This window comes from Corapipo altera, unplaced genomic scaffold (genome assembly GCF_003945725.1).
Source record: "Corapipo altera isolate COAL_440 unplaced genomic scaffold, ASM394572v1 2, whole genome shotgun sequence".
Taxonomy (NCBI): Eukaryota; Metazoa; Chordata; class Aves; order Passeriformes; family Pipridae; genus Corapipo; species Corapipo altera.
Genome location: NW_020884890.1, coordinates 5,423,362 through 5,446,392, shown reverse-complemented (window position 1 = coordinate 5,446,392; position 23,031 = coordinate 5,423,362). Strand labels below are relative to the sequence as shown.

Below are 23,031 nucleotides of genomic sequence, written 5' to 3'. Positions count from 1 at the left end.
GAAATCATGGACATCTTGAACTGCTGTCTGAGTGATCTATGGCTGCTCAGCTAGATTTCCTGTATGAGCTTCTTCCCTATACTGAAAAATCCAGGCCATATTTTGTTTAGCGTTGACTTGCCAGAGAATATATTTCCCTGAATATGTATGTAATAGGAAGACAGAGGAACTGCATATGGATTGCTAAATGTATTTCAACTGTTGAGAAAATGAGGTCTTCCACAAGAAAAAATTTTTAGGTCTAGGGAATATGTATTTTGAGTCGCTTCTAGGAAAACTCTGTGCTGAGCTCAACTGCCTCAGTATGCTCTAGTGCCAGCTGCAGCAACACTGGCTAGCTCAAACACCTGAGCAACCCTCAAACACCTGAACCTCTCCATAGCTGCAGCTGCAGTCCCGCTGAGGTAACTCAGGGCATGCTGATTGGCACTAGCTGGCCCTGGCAGGCAGATGCAGGGTCCCCTGTTGTGTCTCTGTCTAGTATAATTTAGGGAGTCCTGTCTCAATTTTTATTTGCCTATAATGTCAAACATCTGCTTAGTGCTCTAACAACATTTAAACCAGTACATATAAGTTTGTACTTTCCTACTAGGCTGAGTCTGATGTGCATCATTTCAGAAACTGTAAGTACGTGTGGCATCTTGCTCTTGGAAAACAAACTCTGTTTTAATAGGAAGCAATCAAATCAGAAGGCAAATCATAGAATCGTAGAATATGCTAAGCTGGAAGGGACCTATCGGGATTATCAAGTCCAACTCCTGGCCTTTTGCAGGATACCCCAAGAATCACACCATGTGCCTGTTAGCATTGTCCAAACGCTTCTTGAATTCAGATGGGATTGGTGCTGTGACCACTTCCCTTGGAAGCCTGTTCCAGTGCTCAACCACCATCTAGGTGAAAAACCTTTTCCTGATATCCAACCTAAACCTGTCCCGACTCAGCTTCATACCATTTCCTCCAGTCCTGTCACTGGTTATCAGAGTCAAGAGATCGGTACCTGCCCCTCCACTTGTCCTCGTGAGGATGTCAAAGACCACAATGAGGTCTCCCCTCAGACTCCTCTTCTCCAGGCTGAACAGGCCAAGTGATCTCAGCTGCTCCTCATACGCTTTCCCCTCCTGACCCTTCACCATCCTTGTTGGCCTCCTTTGGAAGCTCTCTAACAGCTTAATATGTTTCTTATGTTGCAGTGCCCAAAACTGCACAAAATATTCAAGGAGTGCAGAGCAGAGTGGGACAATCCCCTCCCTCGACTGTTTGGTGATGCTTCGCCTGATGCCCCCAGGACACAGTTGGCTCTCCTGGCTGCCAGGGCACTGCTGACTCATATTCAACTTGCCATCGACCAGTACTTGCAGGTCCCTTTCCACAACGCTGTTCTCCAGCCTCTCATTTCCTAGCATATACACATATGTATTGGCTTTCATCATGCTTTTAATTTCTAAATATGAAGTATGTAAGAAAATAAAAATCTCTACCATTTTCTGGTCAGGGCAGCATAAGCTCTAAATAAAGGGGCACTGAATGTTACTGCTCATACACTGAAAACACATCTGTGACTGCCATGTGATACATAAACACCCAGGCTAATGCTAAACCTGAATCCACTGGGTTATTAATGACAGCACAACTGGGTCATCTGCATATTGAGTGTAAACTGATTTTATCATGTTTCCTGCATAAGTTTGTAGCCTACCCTAAGCTTTCTGCAGTTAACTAGACCATAATTGAACAGGTGATGTAAAGCATTTCTGCACTACAGTTATTGAAATACCAAGGTGTTCTAGATTTGTATTATGTTTAGATCAGTCAAGGGGGATAGTAAGGCTTATACGTGGATTCAGGGGCCTAAGCTTCCTGATTTGGTCTAAAAAATTGGAAATTTTGTAAAATATGCTCTCATTGAGAATTGCTACCATACTGAGCAAAATCATTAAAAGATGTGCAGTTTCTGCTGTATCTTTATCTAAAGGGAAAATATCTTACTTTTAGATTAGAACTTGATGTAACACAAGAGTGAGAGGTTTTTGGTGCACTATCTGGTCTGAGAAGTTAGTAGGCTGCATAGTCAGCTTTGCCATCTGCCTCCTTCTGCACCAACCTCTTGAAAAAGGGCCAGCTCTCTTTGATTGATGTATTGCATTATGGAATCACAGAATCATTTAGATTGGAAAAGACCTCTGAGATCATCGAGTCCAACCTTTGACTGAACACCACCTTCTAGCCCATAGCACTAAATGCTATGTTAAGTCATTTCTTGAACACCTCCAGGGATGAGATGTCCACTGCTTCCCTGGGCAGCCTGTTCCAATGCTTAACCACACATTCAGTGAAGAAATTCTTCCTGATGTCCAGCTGGAACCTCCTGTGGTGCAGCTGGACGCTGTTTCCTCTTTTCTGTTGCTATTTGCCTGGGAGAAGAGGCTGACTCTCACCTGACTACAACCTCCTTTCAGGTAGTTGTAGAAAGCAATAAGGTCTCCCTTGAGCCTCCTTTTCTCCAGGCTAAACAACCCCGGCTCCCTCAGCCATTCCTCATATGACTTACTCTCTAGTCACTTCACCGGCTTCATTGCCCTTCTCTGGACACACTCCAGCACCTCAATGTCTTTTTGAAGTGGGAGGCTGAGAAATGGACACAGGACTTGAGGTGAAGTCTCAACAGTTCTAAGTACAGGGGGACAATCACTTCCCTGGTCCTGCTGGCCACACTATTTGTGATACAGGCCAGGATGCCATTGGCCTTCTTGGCCACCTGGACACACTGCTGGGTCATGTTCAGCTGCTGGTCAACCAGCACCCCCAGGTCCTTTTCCACCAGGCATCTTTCCAGCCACTCTGCCACCAGCCTGTAGCACTGCATGTAGTTGTTGTGACCCAAGTGCAGGATCCCGTACTTGGCCTTATTGAACCTCATAATAGTGGCCTTGGCCTATCAATCCAGTCTGCCCAGATCCCTCTGCAGATCCTTCCTGCCCTCCAGCAGATCAACACACCTACCCAATTTAGTGTCATCCTTACTTATAAGGGTGCCCTCAATAGTACTACATCATCTAACATACAACTTCTAGACCTCTAAGCCAGTTAATGCAGTTGATACTAGGTTGGTAGCTAGTTATTTCTTATTTGTTTAAAGATTTAGACCCTGAAGCGTTAGATTAGTCTGCACTCTGCATTAGATACTCTCTTGAAGCAGGCAAAGTCAGACTCTGTTTTGTGGCTTAAATAACTTATTATGGCCTGTCGAAAGGAATGACAGACTGAAACACTTTTCTGCAAGTTGGTCCTAAGGTTGATCGTAAGTACTTTTCTCTGAACAGATGGATGCTGATCTTCTTCTACCAATGTTCTGGGTTAAGTGCTCCCTGACAAGCCTCTATTCTAGTCTTTTTCCTTCCTAAGCAGATTGGTGGTCATGTTTTCTTCCTCTGTAAGAGCTCTCCAGCTAGTAGGCTGCAGCATATTCAATTTTGTACAGCAGAAACCACAATAATTTTTGAAACTTTCTTCTAGAAATATGACATCTGAAGATTTGAGATATCCTCCCATCCGTGTCCCCCATGGCTATACTGTAGATGAGAGATTTTTGAAGATCTGCTTTTGGTTCTAAGCATAGAAAAGGAGATTTAATCTTCCTATTCCTAATTGTTTAACTGCATTTTCAAAACAAATCATGATCTGCTCTGGATTTATAATGAAACACACTCAGGTTTGGTGGGGTTTTTTTGTCTAAAATACTTACAAATTTTTTATCTTGAATGTCTTTCTTGTTATACAGCAACAAGACCATGCACGAGATATAATGATTCTAAGTCAACATTTTCTTTGGGTGCTGTGTATTGAAGGTTATTTTCCATTATTTGTCCTTCCACTACTAGACAAAACTTCTTATAAAACAGAACAATTGTAGTAGTATTCTGACAAGTCCAATTTATATGGTACATTGTCACAAAAGAATACCTAAGAAAATGCAGAATGGCTATGCAAACCTACTAATATGATTTAGAAACTCCTTGCAGAAGCTACACACAACATACTATTAAAACTGTAAATACATATTAAATATGTGTGTTTTTAAAGAAAATTTTATAAATATTCAAATTTAAGATAAACAAATATGAAACAAAATGCACTAGGAAACTGATATGTAGACAAAGGTTTATTTACACCATACAACATTTTAAATATTTTATACACAGCTGCAGCAGAGAAAGCTACTCTGAGCTTTCCAGAGAAAACTGCAATAATAAAGATGTGAAATATATTATTCATATAAAAGTGAGATTATTACTTTATTGCATTTAAAGCAATGAAGAATGTAGCTCAACAGACATTCATTTAATGACAAAAACTTTGCTTTTATATTATAAAGTAAAAAGTGTAGTAATGGCCAAACAGACTGTTATAAACTTTAAAAACTGCATAAATATATACATTGTGCTTCATGGTGAAGTTTTTTGAAAACTAAACCAAATGAAGCTGTTACAACATGAATCGTTGCTTGAGGTTTATCTATAAAGATTACCTTACAAATCCATTCCACGGGTACTTACAACACACGATGGTAAGAATTGTACACCTGGTTCTCCACTAGCTGCACTAGTGGGAATATACTGTACGAAAAAAACCACTGACATTTGGCACAGGAAGAGCCTGACATAAAGGAGTCGCAATGTTCAGACAGGAGTGTCAGGACTGTCAGGATTCCCAAAGTCTCTTTATTGTCAGTGCAACAAATTATTTTTGTTTTGTTTCTGGTTTTTTTCAGTTTGTTTTTGTTAAACTTCTGTTTGAAAGTCACCTTCTTGCACATCTAAGGGCAAGTTCAGACATTTCTCCCACTCTGCTGGTCTGAGTTCTAAAGCATCTTTTGCCTCTGTGTCTAATACATTTATCGTTGTATAGTGTTGGTAGTCGCCTGTGGTTTTGAAACTGTCCCATGGAGCTTTGCTCGGTCCTGAGTTCTCCTGAAGACCAAAGAAAGAAGAATTAAAATCAAGGATGAAATAATGTGGTTTCCATGTATAAGGCTGTTTGCTTTCATGAGACACAGAAGCCAGAGAGAGGAAATGGCTTTGCAGGGAACCAGGCTGGTGGGTGTTCAGCACCACTGCAACTCTTTCTCTGTGAACAATCAACACTTTGGCAGGCTCCTCACCTGAGCTGCCAGCTAAGCCCTTTCTTTCACAAGAACCAGTGTAGTGAGGAATGGTCGAGTGATCCAGTCCCAATAGCCATCTTTCTAATAGTGGTTGTGCAGAAGAATGGAAGAAGGGAAGGTAATAGAGGACAGTTTGCTGCCTGAAATATGGAATGGTTTGAAAGAGAGATTGCCAGCTAGATTTTAAATTGTGGCAGGTGCATGTCAGAAACACAGAAGCCTTGAAAATGCTGTAAGAGCCACCTTGCTGGTTTTGGATTTTTTTTTTTTTTTTTTTTTTGCATACTAAGTTTTATAGCGTAAAAGACATTTAATTAGTGATTTCTGCTGTAACATGATGGGTGGGATTCAGTTGCCAAAACCTAACGTTTTTGCACCATTTTAGTTGCCTTTGGACTTTCTCTTTGATCTCCAACAATCTTTCATGAGAGGTGCAGATCTCCTTTGAGTCTTGTGTCATCACTGCTTGTACCATGTGGTAAACTAAGACCTCTGAGACTATCTAAAATAGTCTGAGATGCCTATATTTAGGTACCTGGATCACCCTCTGACTGTCTTACAGATAGACCATTCCTCTAGGCAACTTTTTTTGGCAGACCTTTCAAAAACACAGCGCTGATGTGAAACAGAGTAAACACAACTCTTTCACTGAGATTCCCTTTGAGATTTTGAATTAATTCCAGCTTTATACGAACAGCAAATCTCAAGTAGGGAGACAAATGAAAACTATATATGTCAACAAATCTCAGAAGGAGAAGTGAGTGAGAATTTGATACAAAATAACACATATCACAGCTAAAGGTTCATCAAAGAATCAGGGCTAAATTTCTGCTGGATTAAGATGATGTAAATGATGTAAATCCATTGGCCTCACATCTGCTTAATACCTCTTCTTCATGTCTGAGAGCAGCTCTTCTGAAAAAGTTATAGAATACAATGATTCTAGCTTAGTTCCATTGAATATACAATTTTCACATTATAAAATTATATAAAAATTATTACTAATCAAAATATTACTGCTAACAAATACGTCAGACTAAATTAGCTGTTTTAATTAGGTGAAATCAACTATGTACTTGCTCTCATTATCAGATGCAGTCAGGGTGTAATGCATGTGTGTACGAGTGTGTGTGTATAAATTTGAATTATGACGATAGCAGCCTCAACTCGGGATGATTTAATTTTTGCTTTTCCCATGGTAAATATTTATAAACCTATTATGGAAAAGACATGGTATTACAGAGATCCTGTGTGCTTTCCAGACCATCTCACGTGTAGGTAAATCTAGCTAGACTTGTTTGTAGTAACTAATTTAATATATCCTTGCCTAGCCAGAGGAAAAACCCTATTGGCCAAATTATATCAGTGAGCTGATTTGTCTATACAAAACCCTTTAGACTCAGTAGGCATATGAAGATTTGAAATCTCTTTCCTGCATTTCAATTACTTGTCATCTATAATGATGTCAGTGAGTAATTATGGTCTAGTTGTAAAACCTAATGAGTCTTGTCATAGGTTAGATTACTGAAAATATCTTCTGTTCTCACTTCTGAGGCTGCCTAAAGGTGAGGTCTTCTTGGGAAAAATACTGAATTCAAAGGGCTCTTATTTCATTGTTGTTCTTTAGGATCCATCATATTTTAAATATAATAGAAGGAAAACTTACCATACTGCCTGATTTTGGTACATCCCGAAATCTGTCCAGAGTCTGAAATTTCTGATTTAACTCTTGAAACAATTCCATGTGCCTCTTTCTTGTATGCATGACCTTCTGCAAAATGGAACATAATTGCTTATATTTATAATTGAATCTGTTTGGGTTTTTTTTTTAAGAGGAACATTATTTTTCCCAACATAATAAAGTAAATTGAATTTGGCAGGGCCATCTTTTCCCTATAGACTGAACCAATGGAAGTGAATTGCACCGAGCCTTCTCTCTGCTCTGTTTAATGTTCATCCTGTGTACAAGAAACTGTTTTCACCCCACATTTATTGAGCTGGTGTTTTTCCACTAGCTTAGATGCATTCTGAAAGTGATGGCGATTTCTCAGAAGAACATTTCTCTTGCACATTAGGAATATTTTCTAGAATTTCTGATTCCAGCATGGACACTAATATTTTAATATCTGTAGGAAAGCAACAGCAGTTTGTCCCTGTCAGAGTAATTTTTATGAGGACGCTGAACTCAGAAATCTTGGCTCAAAATGGAAAATCCCCAAATGTTATGTCTTTTTAATTAGACATCTTGTCATTCCAATCATTATAAAATGCAGTTGAAAAGGCATTCATATTAAGCAAAGTAGGCACAGTTTTTCAGTTTTACTTGCTTTCTTATTTTATGGACAAAGTAATTGGAAACCATCCTCCCTCTAGCTCATGTATAGGACACTCTTCCACAAAAGCTAATTACATGGCACTCCTGTGCAAGAGATGGGGACCCCAAACAACCCTCACAGTTCTCAGGCCTCAGTTCACAGGCCTCAGCCATGAATCTGCCTGGGGCAGCTACATGGAGAGCGAAACTGTTTTTCAAGTCTAGGTTGTAAACTCTATCATCAGAGTTGTTTTCAAAGAAATTCATGCTCATTTATGGATTCAAACCAGCCTCTGGAGCAAACCTGAAGGCTGCTTACTGTTGAACCAGTCTCATGTTCTGTGGTCTCAATGGACAAGGGACAGGAGGGACTAAGGATGCTTTACCTCAGTCCAACAGTGGATGGGCTCAGCTTGACTTTTCTTAAGCTTTAGTAACTAACTGTTTGAACTTGAGTTACAGTCAAGGCAGCAGCCAGTAATGCTGACAGAAGAGGTGCAGGACACAGGCCTCTGTGCAAGTCCACTAAATGTCAAGCCTGACTTTCCTTGGAGTGGCGCATGGCAAACTCTGCAAACTTATGTATGTGGTACCTCACTGTGACCCTTTCCAGCAAGTAACACTCCTGACAAGCCTAGGTTAGTAGCTTTTAAAATGGAGTGGCAATAGTTGACCCTCAATAATCCTTTATTAATACCAATTTTAACTTTATCTTTCATTTGCATTATGTGTTTATAGATTTCATTCTTTAGGCCATGCATTTATACTGCTATGCCATAATAACCATATTATCCTTAATATAGCCACACTGTAGCTTGAGAACTTTAATTTCTGACATTAGGAAACTGGCGACATTATTCACAAACGAGACATGAGATACATCAAGCAATCAAATGCCTGTTAACTTAACATGAGTTGTGGGGTGAGTAAGGGAAAACTTTGTGCAGGGTTTGGTAATAAACTCCTTGCACAATGTAATTTAGCTAGAGAGAGCTGATCTAAATTTTTGAGAGGAGTTTTACTTTAGTGACTTCCTGGGGATTCTTTTAAGATACTGCTGTTTTAGTAGATAGGAGTATATAGCAAATTTCATATCCATAGAATTTAAAAAGGAAAGGTTCTACCTCAAAGATTATTATTGGCTGAAATAAGCAGAAACGATGATCGGAATAAAACAGTTTTGGTGGGTTAAAATACTGGCTCTAAAAAGCAGTAAATAGCATATGACTGTGAAACAACTATCTCCATTTGGAAACTTTTTAGTAGAAGGCTAAGAATATAGAGAATGCTACTTTCTGATGTCTTTTCCCAAATCATGTACCCAAGATGTCATTAAATAGCAAATATGAATAATGCAAATGTCTTACTCAGTTCATTACATTATTCTTGAGGAGAAGCAGGTGGGAGGAGAAATAAAACACTTGCACTGGGAAGTCTGCCAGAAAAAAAAGGCTTTAAATTTTATTCTTAATAGCAGAATGACTGGTATGAACATGCACCTATGGATCTTTCAGTTGCTTTGTGTTTTCCTGGCTTCCATTCCATAATTCCTACCCACTGACAGCCACCCCCTCCCCACTGCTTATAAAGAATGATCTGAACTGAAGGTGAGGTGCAGCAACTTGAATTTCCAATTTTAACTTTATTTTCTAGACTTCTTTCAAATTCCTGGCTAGAAAGCACCATCTTATCTCCTAGAAAATATGCTCTAATATGGGTCTTTCTCTTTTATGAGAAAACAACCTACAGAGTATTTGTAGGGGGTTAATCTCTTTTCTCTATGAAATGAGCAATGGGAAAACCACCACTTTATTAATCTTAGAAATACATAAGTTTTATCAAAACAAAGCTGGAGATCTTGACCACTATATATTTGGATGATTGTGATAGCACCAGACCTGAACAGAATGGAAAATGAACTTCTCATGCTGCACTTTGAAAGCACACTTTCTTTAGATGCAGCTACATATCTGCCCATTAATTCCACATCTCTGCCAGAAACACTTGAGTTAGCCACCAGGCTACAGACACACATCTTCTTGTGGTCTTTCCTGCAGGTTCCATAACTCTTGTGCCCCATAGCCTAAAGGCAGTTAAGCTGATCTGACACCCCTTTCACATTTCTACCCCCACTCATAAGTCAGATAGAGTGTGTGTTTTGAAGAGACTATGCCTTACTCTGATAAGCATCCGCTCACAGAAAGGGATTCAGAGTGTGGATGGCTATCATCAAGATGGGAAGAACTTCAAACATAACTCTGTACCCAGCTCCCTTTTTTTTTTTTTGTTTAATTTATGACAGGGTTTTAGCTAAACTCTAACTCAAGAACAAATATTCTCATGAATATTTCATGACACCCCACCTGGAGTCTGGTATTCAGCTCTGGGGTCCCCAATATAAGATCGACATGGACCTGTTGGAGCAACTGCAGAGAAGGGTGACAAAGACGATCAGAGGGCTGAAGCACCTCTACTATGAAGTCAGACTGAGAGAACTGAGGTTGTTCAGCCTGGAGAAGAGAAGGCTTCTGGGACACCGTATAGCAGCCTTCCAATACCTAAGGAGGCCTACAAGAGAACTGGAGATGTACTTTTTACAAGAATGTGTAGTGATAGGACACATGGTGATGGCTTTAAACTGAAAGAGTGTAGGTTTAGATTAGATATAGGAAGAAATCTTTTTTGATGAGGGTGGTAAGACCCTGGAACAGATTGCCCAGAGAAGTTGCAAATGTCCCACCCCTGGAAGTGTTCAAGGCCAGGTTGGATGGGACTCTAAGCAACCTGGTCTAGTGAGAGGAGTCCCTGACCATGGCAGGGGGTTGGAACGAGATGATCACTAATGTCTGTTCCAAAGGTATTTTGTGATTCTATGATTTGTGGCCAATAAATAACAACATAATCATCATCATCATCATCATCCATCATCATCCACCATCATCATCATTACAATGTCATTTAATTTCCTTAGAGATTTTCTATACTGTCACAGGTAAAAATATTGTCTCTCAAATAGTGTATGAAGCAGCTAAGTGAAAAGAACAGATGGGGGAATGCCTTCCCAACCATATAACGGAAGCATGCTGTGTTTTCAAGATGTTATAGGTATCATCAGTTGCCAAACTTGGGAACAGGAAGGGATCTTTCCCTGCAGGCATTTTTTTTTTTACCTTTGCCTTCAAGAGATGTCTTCAGGTTAGTAAGAGAAGGATTTTAAACTTCTGTGAGTTGTAATGTTATAACGAATAGCTATGGTAGACAAAATTCTGAATGAATGTAGCTCTGGCAATTAGTTCTCAATTTAGCATTATTGCTGGTGAGAACCTACTGCTCTGTGGAAAGACAAGAAGACATTCTGGTATTCACACTTGTCCAGTGTATCCTTGCTCTCCCTTAGAGCCAGAGATGACTTGAATCCTGGGGATCAGGGTAATAAGGCACTTTTCTGAATTATTTGGCATAAATATTATTAGCAGAGTAGATCCAATGAATGACTGATAGAGAGGGGAGAGTGGGGTTGCTGGGGAAATACAGCAGTCAGTCTCATAGAATTCAAAAGTAGTTGTGATCTTGAATCCTAAAATGCATGTCAATAGTAGTGTTTAATTCTCCTGTATGTTTTTGTGATTGCCAGAGCACACCTATTCTAAAGTCTTCCTGGGAATTTCTACAGCATCTGTATTTCTGTTCAACATAATTAGAATGAATTTTATTTGATCTGACAGCTAACTGTTAGTGCTGAGACTTAATGAAAAAGATACCTGTACACCTTTAGGGAAAAAATGACTGGGGTAGAGGGCACCTAACTAGGGTTACCATAGCAGCAGCAACAAGGATCCAAATTGTCCAGACCAATAATTTTGGTCATGTTTTGAATATCAGACTGCATGAATGAGTCTAAACTAATCTTTGGTAATAGCGAGAAAAAAGCTGTAAAACTGTTGCGTGTTGACTGTTCATTTAGCAAAATTCAAGGTTCAACTGAATTAGTCAGCGTTTTACAAAATCTAATAATGGAGTGCATATTATGCAGCAGAAATACTTTCTGTGGACAGACTAATCCCCATTTGTTACAGTCTGTCTTTTTGTTCCTACATAAAGGGATAATTTAGAAATGCAATGGTAAACTATCTAAAATCGGAAAACAAGATACAGATGCTCAGTTTTGAGACATTCCTTTCTAACCAGCTTAAGATATATGATAAGGCTACCAGTTTGGATGTCATCTTTTTCCCTCTCTCTTTCCTTTGAATGGAGACACAAGTTTTCTGTAACAGTACCCACACAGTCACAGGTCTTTTCTTATGTATAATCCATTGCAAAGGCCCTTAAAACTACATCTGTATTTCTGCATGTATTAGAGATAATAGGGACAGAGTGTATGGTGTTGAGTAGTCTTAGTCTAGCTGTGTTCACATTACATAGTATCTGGCTTTGAGTTTTATCTGTGACTCTTGGAGAAAAATTGGTTTTGTCATGTTTATTTGTTTTTCCTTCAAATTATCTATACTGAGGTGAATGTTCTATTGGAACCCAGTAGAACAACCTTTTTTTTTTATTTATTTTTTTTTTTTTTTTTTTAACTATGAAACTATGACTCTGCAGTAGTAAGTCAAACGTCCAAGACTATTCTCTGGCACCATCTACCATGTAATGTTCTCTATGAATACTAAATTATTACAAATTCTCTTAGTCTCCCAAGTAAGAATTCTACATTTAAATTATCTACTGTAAATGGCACCCAGATGGTGCTGGTTCCCTAATGACCCTCAAAAACTTTTTGGAGAGGCAAAGGTCATCCAGACTAAAATAGTGAAGGTCATTCTAAAAATTAATCCATATAGAAGCTGGAAATTTGTCACCCAGGAATATTCCCCCAAATGCCTAATATAGTAAGGTGGGCATAACCTGAGTGTTTGTCTTGTATGGATGTAGAGAGACGTGTGAGAGGTTGAGGGTGTAGAGATTGCTGGGAGAGTGTTAAAAGGAAAAGGACAGAGGGAGCCAAACTTGACACAGCCTTGTCCATACTGCATACTTAGCATCTCATCCTCAGAAACACATCCATGTCATTCTATCATTTGTTATCAGAACTGTGGAAGGGCATTGTCTCAGAGAATGCCAGCTGGCACTGCTCAGAGAAAAAGTAGAGAAAGTGTTAAACATTTAAGTAGTATGTCCAATCAGTCTGGCTTGATCTCACCTCCAGACTCTATTCTATTTTACAGTCAAGCTGCTTTGAGGTATCCAAATAGCAGCATTTTGGACACATCATACTATCTGAATTCCCTTAATCAGGATGTCTTACTGAGTGAAGGAATCTGGGTGGCCCTTTGAACATTTTATAGCTTTTTTATTTTGTTTTACCTTAGAGAGATGGACACACTAAGTGCAAGGATACAGGACAGCCTACAGACATATTCAGAGGAATCATAAAACAGGGAGGTGAGATGGGGTTAGTCTGAGTCCATACTTCTAAAACACAGTAGCAACTGTAACGGTATTGTTACCACTCTTACTTCCTCAGCAGTCACTCCCAAAGGCCTCATCCTCTCCTTTTTAAAAACAAATATATTTTCCTGCATTTTAATAGCAATTCTAAAAATATTAGACCATGAAGCAACAATATTGCAAACAAGTTTGTCAAGACAAAGGTGTAAACATTTTACATACACAACGACACAAAGCTGGGAGGAGTGGCTGGCTGATAGCCCAGGGTGCTGTGCAGCCCTTCAGAAGGACCTCAACAGGTTGGAGAGATGGGCAGAGAAGAACCTTCTGAAATTCAACAAAGGCAAGTGTAGGGTCCTGTACCCAGTGAAGAATAACCCTGGGCACCAGTACAGGCTGGAAAGCAGCTCTGTGGAGAAGGACCTAGGGGTCCTCCTGGTGGACAACAAGCTCTCCATGATCCAGCAGTGTGTCCTTGTGGCCAAGAAGGCCAATGGTATTCTGGGGTGCATTAGGAAGAGCATTGTCAGCAGGTTGAGGGAGGCGATCCTGCCCCTCTACTAAGCCCTGGTGAGGAAAATCTGGAGTGCTGTGCCCAGTTCAGGAGAGACATGGAGCTCCTGGAGTGGGTCCAGTGGAGGGCAACAAAGATGATTAAGGGACTCGAACAGCTCTCTTATAAGGAAAAGCTAAGGGACCTGGGCCTGTTCAGCCTCAAGAAAAGATGTCTGAGAGGGGAGCTCATCATTGTATGTATGAATCTGAAGAGAGGGTGTTAAGAAGATGGAGTCAGGCTCTTGGTAGTGCCAAACAACGGGACAAGAAGGAATGGGCAGAAACTGATCCACAGGAAGTCTCGCTTGAATATGAGGAAGAACTTCCTTACTATGTGGGTGACCACACACTGGAACAAGATTGCTCAGAGAGGTTGTGGAGTCTCCTTCACTGCAGATATTCAAGAACTGTCTGGACACAATCCTATGCAATGTGTTCTAGGATGACCCTGCTTGAGCAGGGAGGTTGGATGAGGTGACCCACTGTGGTGTCTTCCAACCTTACCCATTCTGTGATTCTGTGAAACTGTGTGAGTCAAGAGAAAATACGTAATGGGTGGCCTGACTCTTGAGAGTAGAATGTACACTGCATTGTTGGTGTTTATTTGGTGTCAGATTATGTTCCTGAGTGATAGGAAGAATGTTTTAGTACCTGTTCACAGAGAATGCACTGATTGTGAACAGTATGATATTTCTGTGTTTCAATAAAGAACAGTCAAATTTAAAATTCTTTATATCACTATAATTATAAAACTTCCAACCATATTGCTTGAATGTAATTTTAGAATTGTTCGCTCATCAGAACTTTGCTATTATTTCTTCTTACTTTCTACGCATTTATCCTAAAACATATTTAGGTTAATATTTTAATTTTATTTTCCTTAAAATTTCCTGTGTGAATCTTTCTCCAGTGCATTATTTGAGATATTACATGAGGACTTAAGGTAGCTATAGTTTCCGGGCCAAAATGACCTAAGAGATTAAGGCACGATGCTAAACTACCAAGAAGTCACCATCAAATATGGAAGATCAGTATTTCAGCAAAAGCAGGTCACCAAAGCAAACCCTTCTTCCTTGCAAGTTTCCTATGAGAACTGCTATGGCTCGTTCTGCCTCTTTCTTTTCTATGAACTAGAATTTGAAATCTGAAAGTACATGTGTGTGCTTACAGCCCAAATAATAGTAAAAATTGCTTTTGTTTGCGCACGCAGACAGGGTAATTTTTGAATTTATGGTTGATATATACTGATTGTTTGCTTTCAAATTTGTCTCAAGATCTGTAGGTTTCTTGCAAATATATTTGTTCAGCTTCTCTGGAGACACACATAATGAATTGTATCAAACTACTCCTATGCACGAACAGACAACCTATGTAAAAATCCCAAACCTATAAACTATGAACATTCCCTTGAAAACTAACTGTTGTATTCCTTCTGGTAGGGATCAGAGAAAAAAAACGCTCAAATAAACAAAACTCTGAGAGAAGAATCATACTGACTGAGGTAGAACAAAATGGTCACTAACTATCACAACTTAATGTTCTCACTCAAAAGGGTCTAGAGTCTGAAACTGTGGCTATCCAGCCTAAAGAACCTTACATGAACTTGATTTTTATTTAGCATGTGATCCATTAGCTTTGACACCTTCAGAACTTTATCATTCAAAATTTGACACATTCATAATCACTACTTGGATGTGAAACTCATATGGCAGTAAATTAGTATTGAAGAGAGATGAAAAAAGTATTGAGAATCTTTTGAACAAAGCATCCTTCTGGTACCTGATGTCGCCTGTTCTACAAAAGTATCACACTTTTTCAATAGAGAGCCAGCAACAGAAAAAAACCCCAACAAAACAAACCCAGATGAAAATGAAGAGGCAAAGAATTTAAAAACTGAAATCATGATGGTTAATATTGCAATATGACAGTTTGATCTCAGAACATTTTGCAAACAAGTTGCACCAAAGTAGTTTTAATGAATTGTTCATCATGTTCTGTACAGTACCAATTGAAAAACCCTATCACATCTACTATGTCAGAAGGCTAAAATCTGCTAAAATGAACACATTTACTTTTAGGAAAATGCTTTTAATAATCAGGAATAATTCAGTAAAACTTACTTCAAAGTCAAGGTCCGAATAACGTGATTTTCTTCTCTATTAAGCAGTAAAAAAAAAGAAAAAAGAGGTTGTATTAACAAGGGGACTATTCACCAAATCATATTAATGAGTCTAAATAACATTCCTGTTTTCCTATCAGGTATGTATTAGGTATTCTGTAAGAGGAGGTAGATTTTATCTTGATAATTTAAAATTAATGTGTGACTTTGCATGGTTTATTAGACCAATATCATATTATTTTCCCTGAAATAAACCAGACTGTGTTTCACTGGGATGCATGATGTGCATGTTATTTGCATGCAATTGAACCTGTCAGTGTATAAAATATATCTATTTTTATACTTTTGTGGTATTTGAAAATTATCATCATATTTATACTTTTTACACAGCTACCTATACATATAGGTATATAGGTATACAGAAATTGATCCTTTCCTACATCAGGCTTGGTACATTGGTACAACTCCATTGATTTTAATGGAATAAATGATAGCAAAATCAAGCAAAAGCCATCTACACTTGCCACAGCTTCAGCTTGTTTGTTTGCAATGACAATCTGGATGGAGAAAGCAATGATTTTGTTTTAAACTTATGATAAATCTGATTCAAAGCATCTGATTTAAAGCAAAAATGATTTACCAGTGAAGTAATCACTTGAATAAAATGCAACAGAATATGATTGCTCAGACATATCACAAATAATTTAGCACAGAATTTTTAAGATTATAAACAAAACCAATTATAAAGCCAAATTATATAAAAAAGAAGCAGGAATACTATAAATAAGAGATAGAAATATCTTTTTTCTCTTCTGAGGCTGGAAATTAAATGTCTTGCAATAGATTAAAGAGATGTAGAAAGAAGAAGCTAGGTTGCAAAAGCTGAAAAGAGTGCAAAATCATGAGATTGGAAACAAATCATCTTCAGGAAGGAGACTACCCCCAAAAACCCCAAAAGGCTTACTGCTACAATTTAACCCTAATTTTTGTGGTAGGGTAGGCTGGCTTAAGTCATGGTAAAGGAACCTTTTCAAATTGCACTTAATTTCTTCAGTGAGATACAAATCAAAGTCACCAAGTCAAGAAGAATAATGTTTCTGACTTCGATTTTATTTGGTTTAAAAAAACCCCAGGTTTTAGTAAGATGTTTGGTTTTCCTGAAACTGAAAGGAATGATTTTACAAATCTTTCATTTGTAGAGAGCAGAAGCTGTTTGGTCCCTAAGCCTTTGATAATACCACTTTGTTACATGTTGCCTGGTTTTGCAGTAAAATTTTAATGCTCCAATCCACAATAATATGAAGAGTATCTCTGTATCACTGTTGACACTGATGCCTAAAGGGCTGGGAAGCAGTATCAAAGAACAGTGTAATACAATTAAAACAACCAACAACAACAAGCTCTGGCGAAGCTATCTTTAATCATGAAGGCTTGATTTAACCTAGCACACTTTAAAGAGAATATTTTAAAACAAATAAAACAACTCTTCCCAACTAAGTAACATGAAAACATGGAAACAACAAAGGTCTTGGAGGTAAGAAAAAATATGAGGATGTTATACCCAACTTATTAAAGCAGCTAAATTCTTTTGTTTCATTCATGTTAAGAGGGCCACGGTACAAGTGTACCTTTGACATAGGCCTTCATCATTCCACAGTAAATCAGCACCTGAAGAAATCTACGTATTTCTGATGAAGAAAGATCTATTCTTAAGGTACAATAGAGCACATCTACCACTGAAAAGGCTCAGTGGCTACAAAAGAACAAATATGTACAGCAGATAACAAGGTGAAGTTTACAGGAGTAGCTTTGAAAAATGCTTGAAAAAGCTATTTTTAAGCTAGAGTTCAGTAACAAATCAGATATCATTGAATCGTCTGACTGAGAATCCTAAGTAAAACAAAAATTAGGAAGAAATATGCAGATTGCTAGGTACTTTGATTTGTAAAATTGGAGCATTTTTATTTTGCCTTAAGTCTGTTTAACCACAGTGAAAATATTCCTGGCATAACTGAATTATTAGATTTTGCAGGCAGAAAACTATCACAGTTTACATAGCACAAAGACATATCTAACAGACTGCAACATATTCAACTGTGCTATTGTCAGAGAAAGGCAACTATTGCAATTTTGCTGTTAGTTCACACCAGTTATGACCAAAAAGGTCATACCACAGGTTTATCTCAGTGAGGATTTTTCTTGGGCTCAACAAGAATCTAATCACAAACATTTATTTTAAACTCATGAAGTTGTGCTTCACATTTTTTTCATGGCTGCATAGTATGAAATACAGTGTAAGTGCTGCCACAGTCTATTCTCCAAAGACGTAAAAAGTATTTAATTGCCACACACCCAAATGGTAGCAGTGAAGTTCTGCAGGTTTCTGAAAACCAAAGGATGCTGTTTATGAATATGATCCTGCAACACTGAAAGTTATTTGTAATATTGTCACTGATACCACTAGGTAAACGATCAGGTCCTCCTGGCTACTACCTAATTGTCTTGAAATGACTGCAGTGTTATTTTTTGAGAGAGGGAACATATTTAGAAACATGAAGTCATTGGGAAACTTACAAGGGTAAAAGAGTGTCCCTTCAGTCCCAACTGGAAGTTGACATTTTATTCAATTGTTCTCCTAGTTTCTGCATGATACATAACAAGCCTAAGCCATGAAAATAATTACTTTGTAATTGTATATATACTTTTTTCTTTTATGAAGTTTATTTGTTATGTCTCTTTTGTCTGAGAAAAATGGGGTTTTGCACACATACTTAAATGCTTTCAGAAATCAACCATCTAGCTCATTCTACACTTAAAACTAACAAAAGGCAGCAACTGAGTGGAGTAAGGGGTGAAAATTCCATGCATCAAATGAGTTGCCGAACTGGTAACACCAGTTATGTTTCTTCTAAAAAGCTATTCCCTTTATGTACCTGGAAAACTGAGAATGATTTTAGCCAACATAAAAATGACATTGGAAGCTGGTGTTTTTTTCAAGGATCAGTTGGAGATCCACTTGAGTATCAATGTTAGTAGAATATAGTATTTTGTATTTGACCAGGTTCTGCTATGATGTTTCAGGGTAAGTATAAAGTTTCTACTACAATACCTTCCCGACGTCTTCAGTAGTTTAGGAATTTCCTTGGGAGGAGCTTATTTTGACATCTAAAATGTGCTAGGGTACTGAATTCCACATTTTAAATAAGTATAACATGACAAAGGAAATTATGTTGTTTATCCCTTTGACATTTCATTTGATGTTCCTGTTTTTTATATTATAGGAGCTATGAATAATCATTCCCTATTCACTCCTCAGTCATCTGTTTTCCAAGCTGAAGAATCCCAGCTGCTGGAGAACTGCAAGGATAAGTAATAGAGGGACTATCTAAAAAGCTGAAGACCCATGCACTTAAACAGTGGCAGGGAGTTAATTTGCATACTTCTGAAAAAAATAAGGGGGGTGGGTAGGCAGTGAACTGCAAGCCATGCACAATTATAAATCTTCCAAAAAAAAGGTCACATCTCAATTTAAGCAGGCAAGAGTGTGATAGCCTTTTTTGAAAAACTCCAGTGACAGTTCTGCATTGTTGCTCTACACTGGCAGAAGCCAAATTGTGCCTGTAAATTGGGGAAATTTCAGAGAAGAGAAGCAAAATGTACTTTTAAGAGGAAAGGATAAAAGAATGATAAAACTTTGTTTAAACATTGCCTCTGGAAGAAGCAAACACAGAAGCTTTTTCAGAAACCTTAGAAGGATATAAACACATAAACTAACTGGTCTCAGAAAAATCTGAAAAAAATCAGAGATCATGTTGGGAATAAAGAAAGTTTATGTAACTGTGCAATAATCTGCAGTGGAAGCCTTTTACTCTAATCTTGAAAGTGAAGTTTGATTATGTATTAAAGAAATATACTGTAAAAAATGCTCTTACGTTGATAGAAGACATGACCTGACAAGATTTTTGCCATCTGATTTCTACAGCTCTTTGATTTTTGTTGATAGAATCCATTTTAGTAGAGAAAACTCCCCAACCTTCATACCAGAACCAAAGTGAAATTCTGTGAAAAAATATTTGCAGCAGTAATTTGTTTTAAATCAATTTTACTTTGTGCTAATCATGTATAGCTTTTCTGTGTAATTCCAGAACAACTTTAAACTCTGCTGAGGGACAAAAATAGAATTCTGAAGAATAATTTCCATACACCAGCACACACTAATCTGCTGGCACCAGGAAAGAGCTGCTCCTGCTAAACGACTAATAAAATCTCTCTCTGTCTCTGTAAAATGAGAAATGCCTGGGTTTTTTTCCTTATTCTAGTCTACATTACACCACTACCTGATTGTAGTGGGTTTCTGTGGCTGGGTTTTGGCAGTGGGGGGGGGGGGCTATCGGGGGGGCTTCTGTTAGAAGCTGCTAGAAGCTTCCTCTGTCCCATGGAGCCAATGCCAGCTGGCTCCAGGATGGACTTCCTGCCGCTGGCCAAGGCTGAGCCAATTAGGAACAAAAATAACACCTCTGTGATAACATATTTAGGAACAAAAGATTGTTGTGCAGAAGAAATTCCAGCCAGGGAAGAGCAGAGCGAGAACATGGGAATAATAATGTAGACACCAAGGTCAGTGCAGAGGGGCAGGAGGTACTCCAGGTGCTGGAGCTGTGGCCCTTGCAACCCGTGGTGCAGACCATGGTGGAGCAGCTGTGCCCCTGCAGCCCATGGAGGACCATCAGGGTGCAGAGACCCACCTGCAGCCCATGGGGGAGCCCATGCTGGAGCAGGTGGATGCATGAAGGAGGCTGTGACCCCGTGGGAGGCCCAGGATGGAGCGGGGTCCTGCTGGAGACCTGCAGCCCATGGAGAGGGAAGCCCACACTGGAGCAGGTTTTTCCGGGTAGGATTTGTGGCCCCTGTGGGGGACCCATGTCAGTACAGCTCATTCATGAAGGACTGCACCCTATGGAGGAGTGACCCATGGGACAGCAGTTTGGGAAGAACTGCTGCCCAAGGGATGGACTCATGCTGGAGAGGTCCATCAAGGACTGTTTCCCGTGCGAGGGACCCCATGGGAGCAGGGGAAGGACTCCTCTTCCTGAACAGTGGCAGAAACAACTGACCGTAACCCCCATTCCCATCTCCTGCACTGCTGGGGGGGAGGAGGGAGAACATGGAAGAAAGGAGGGGTGGGGGGAAGGTGTTTTTAAGACTGTTTTATTTCTCACTCTTTGGCTCTTATCCTGTTAGTAATAAATATAAGTACTGTCCCCACTTTGAGTCTTGTTTTGCCTATGAATGTAATCAGTCACTGACCTCTCCCAGCTCTTATCTCTACTCATGAATTCTTACCTGTATTTTTTTCTTTCTCTTTTCTGTCCAGTTGTAGAGGGGAGTGAGAGAGAGGCTTTAGTGGGTACCTGGTATCTGACCAGAGTCAACTCACTGCACTGATTAATTACATCAGATACTCCTAAAAATATATTGCATTGTGCAAAGTATAATTGAAACCAGAGATACCATATTATAGTAAGGACTATAACCATGCTTCCATTAATATAAAGACTTATTATAAGCAGTTTATAATTCACTCTGAGATTATATTTGACATACAAGATCTTAGCCTGGGGAGGATTTTTTCCCAGAACAAATGTAAAGGAAAATCTTTTTTTGGTCCTCAGAGATATAAAAGCGGAATGTGGATAGACAATTTTGATTTAAAATGCCTTTTGTGTGAATATAACTGAAAAACACCCTAGTTTATGAATAGAAGATTATGTTGGCTATTAGTTCACAACATGAGCTAAACATAAAGCAAGTAAATTTTAATGAAAAAAGTGAAATAGCTTTTTAATGTGGGAATTTTATGTCTTTAAAATATGCTAGCATATTTAGCACATCAACACAGCACAAACATAACTTCAGAGATCTCAATTTAAAACTATACTGGCAAATTATTGTGGCTTGCTGCTCCCTTTTTTTCATAAGGCAGCCTGCATTTGTATTTACTCAATCAACCAAAACCACTTGGTTTGTGTTTCTGAATGCTTTGGGACAAAATGTAGCATTTCTTAAATGAACAACTACCATATAAAGTCTGCAATATATGCTGCACGTCGGAATACTGACTAAAATTTCAGTTCTTCTAAAATTTCGGTTCTTCACATCTTCAGTTACTAGAGTCAGGTCTGCCTGATTCTACTCGCACTCCGTAGGGTAACCTGAAAATAAACGGCATCAATTTCTGAAGTCAGAGGAATCTGAGACACTCACGTGAAGGAAAGAGGGTCGTTACAGGGCTAGACTTCATTTCACTGAGAGTCACAAAATTCGCAAGAGCCGTCTCCACAACTTATTGAAGAATGAAATGAGGAATGGGAGGGATAGAAATCTGAGATACACAATGCCTTAAAATAAATGCAATGTGGAAACAGGATAAAGAAGAAATTCTTGTGATGCTCGTCTCTCTATTTTTGTTCTCTCTTATTTTATTTCTCATGTCATAAATCAAAATGACTTCACACCATTTTGCTTTTGTTTTGCCTGATGCTCTGATACTTTATTGATGAGATTGACTATTTTAACTGTGTATTTCTTCTCTTCCTTCCTGTTTTTTTCTTATTATTATTTTAGACCTTGTTCCTTCCATGCAGATTTTATTTCATTCTTCCGAATACTTTTATTTTAAGCTTATTCTCCATTTCTGCCATATTCCCTCCCTTTTTTTTATGTGTCTTTTTTCTCCTTTTTATCTACACCTTTACTTTTTCTTTGTATTTCACTATCTTTCACATATCCCTTTATTTTCTCAACTGAACAGTATTTTCTTCCTGAAGTCCCTGTCAGTGATTTGGCCAAGGACCACAGAGTTGACTGTCTTTGAAAGTATTAAGAGCTCTCATGAATGAATACAGAATACAGAAGGATTATTTTGGTCACACAATCAACTTACTCCACATAAAGATCTCATAGCAGAAACTGAGACAGAAAAATAAAGAAGGAAGATATGAGACTGGAAAGAGAATTCCAGTCCTTTACATGGCAAATAATTTGTGAAGTCCTGTCCTTTCCTTCCTTTTCTTATAAAGCAGATGATCATTATTCCCTTTAATAAATGTTTCTATTGCCTGGCTTTGCATGTCCTTTGCCTTATAATAGTTTAAAGTCTTTGTCTCCGTTCAGCTCTTTTCCATTTCTGCTCACACTATACTAAGCATAGTTCCCTTGAAAGAACCCTTCATTCTTCTTCCACAAAAGTAATGATACAAGTCTCTTCACATAGTCCAGCAGCAGGTATCTACTCCCTCTTTCATTGTTTTTGCACAATTAAAACAGATGAATTACTTATCCTGGAGATATGTTGCTCACATCAGGTTCTTCCTCTGCATCGAAACTTCCCAGCTTTACTCTGCATCTAAGTAGCTGGGAATGCAATACTTC

The 23,031-nt window shown here is 38.6% G+C and overlaps 1 protein-coding gene across 9 annotated transcripts in view; it reads right to left on the bottom strand.

The window, feature by feature from the left end:
- Positions 1-4,758: 4,758 nt before the first annotated feature.
- ADGRB3 (adhesion G protein-coupled receptor B3) overlaps positions 4,759-23,031 on the bottom strand; it is a 459,298-nt gene continuing 441,025 nt past the window's right edge. For 7 of the 9 annotated variants that reach the window (XM_027644726.1, XM_027644723.1, XM_027644722.1 and 4 more), the window contains 3 exons: positions 15,602-15,637; positions 6,828-6,932; positions 4,759-4,967 (listed from right to left, as the gene is read on the bottom strand). In XM_027644726.1, coding sequence (XP_027500527.1) covers positions 4,779-4,967; positions 6,828-6,932; positions 15,602-15,637 — 330 coding nt within the window. In that variant the 3' untranslated portion in view covers positions 4,759-4,778. The remainder of the gene's footprint in view (positions 4,968-6,827; positions 6,933-15,601; positions 15,638-23,031) is intronic. The other 2 variants (XM_027644729.1, XM_027644730.1) reach the window with 2 other exon arrangements.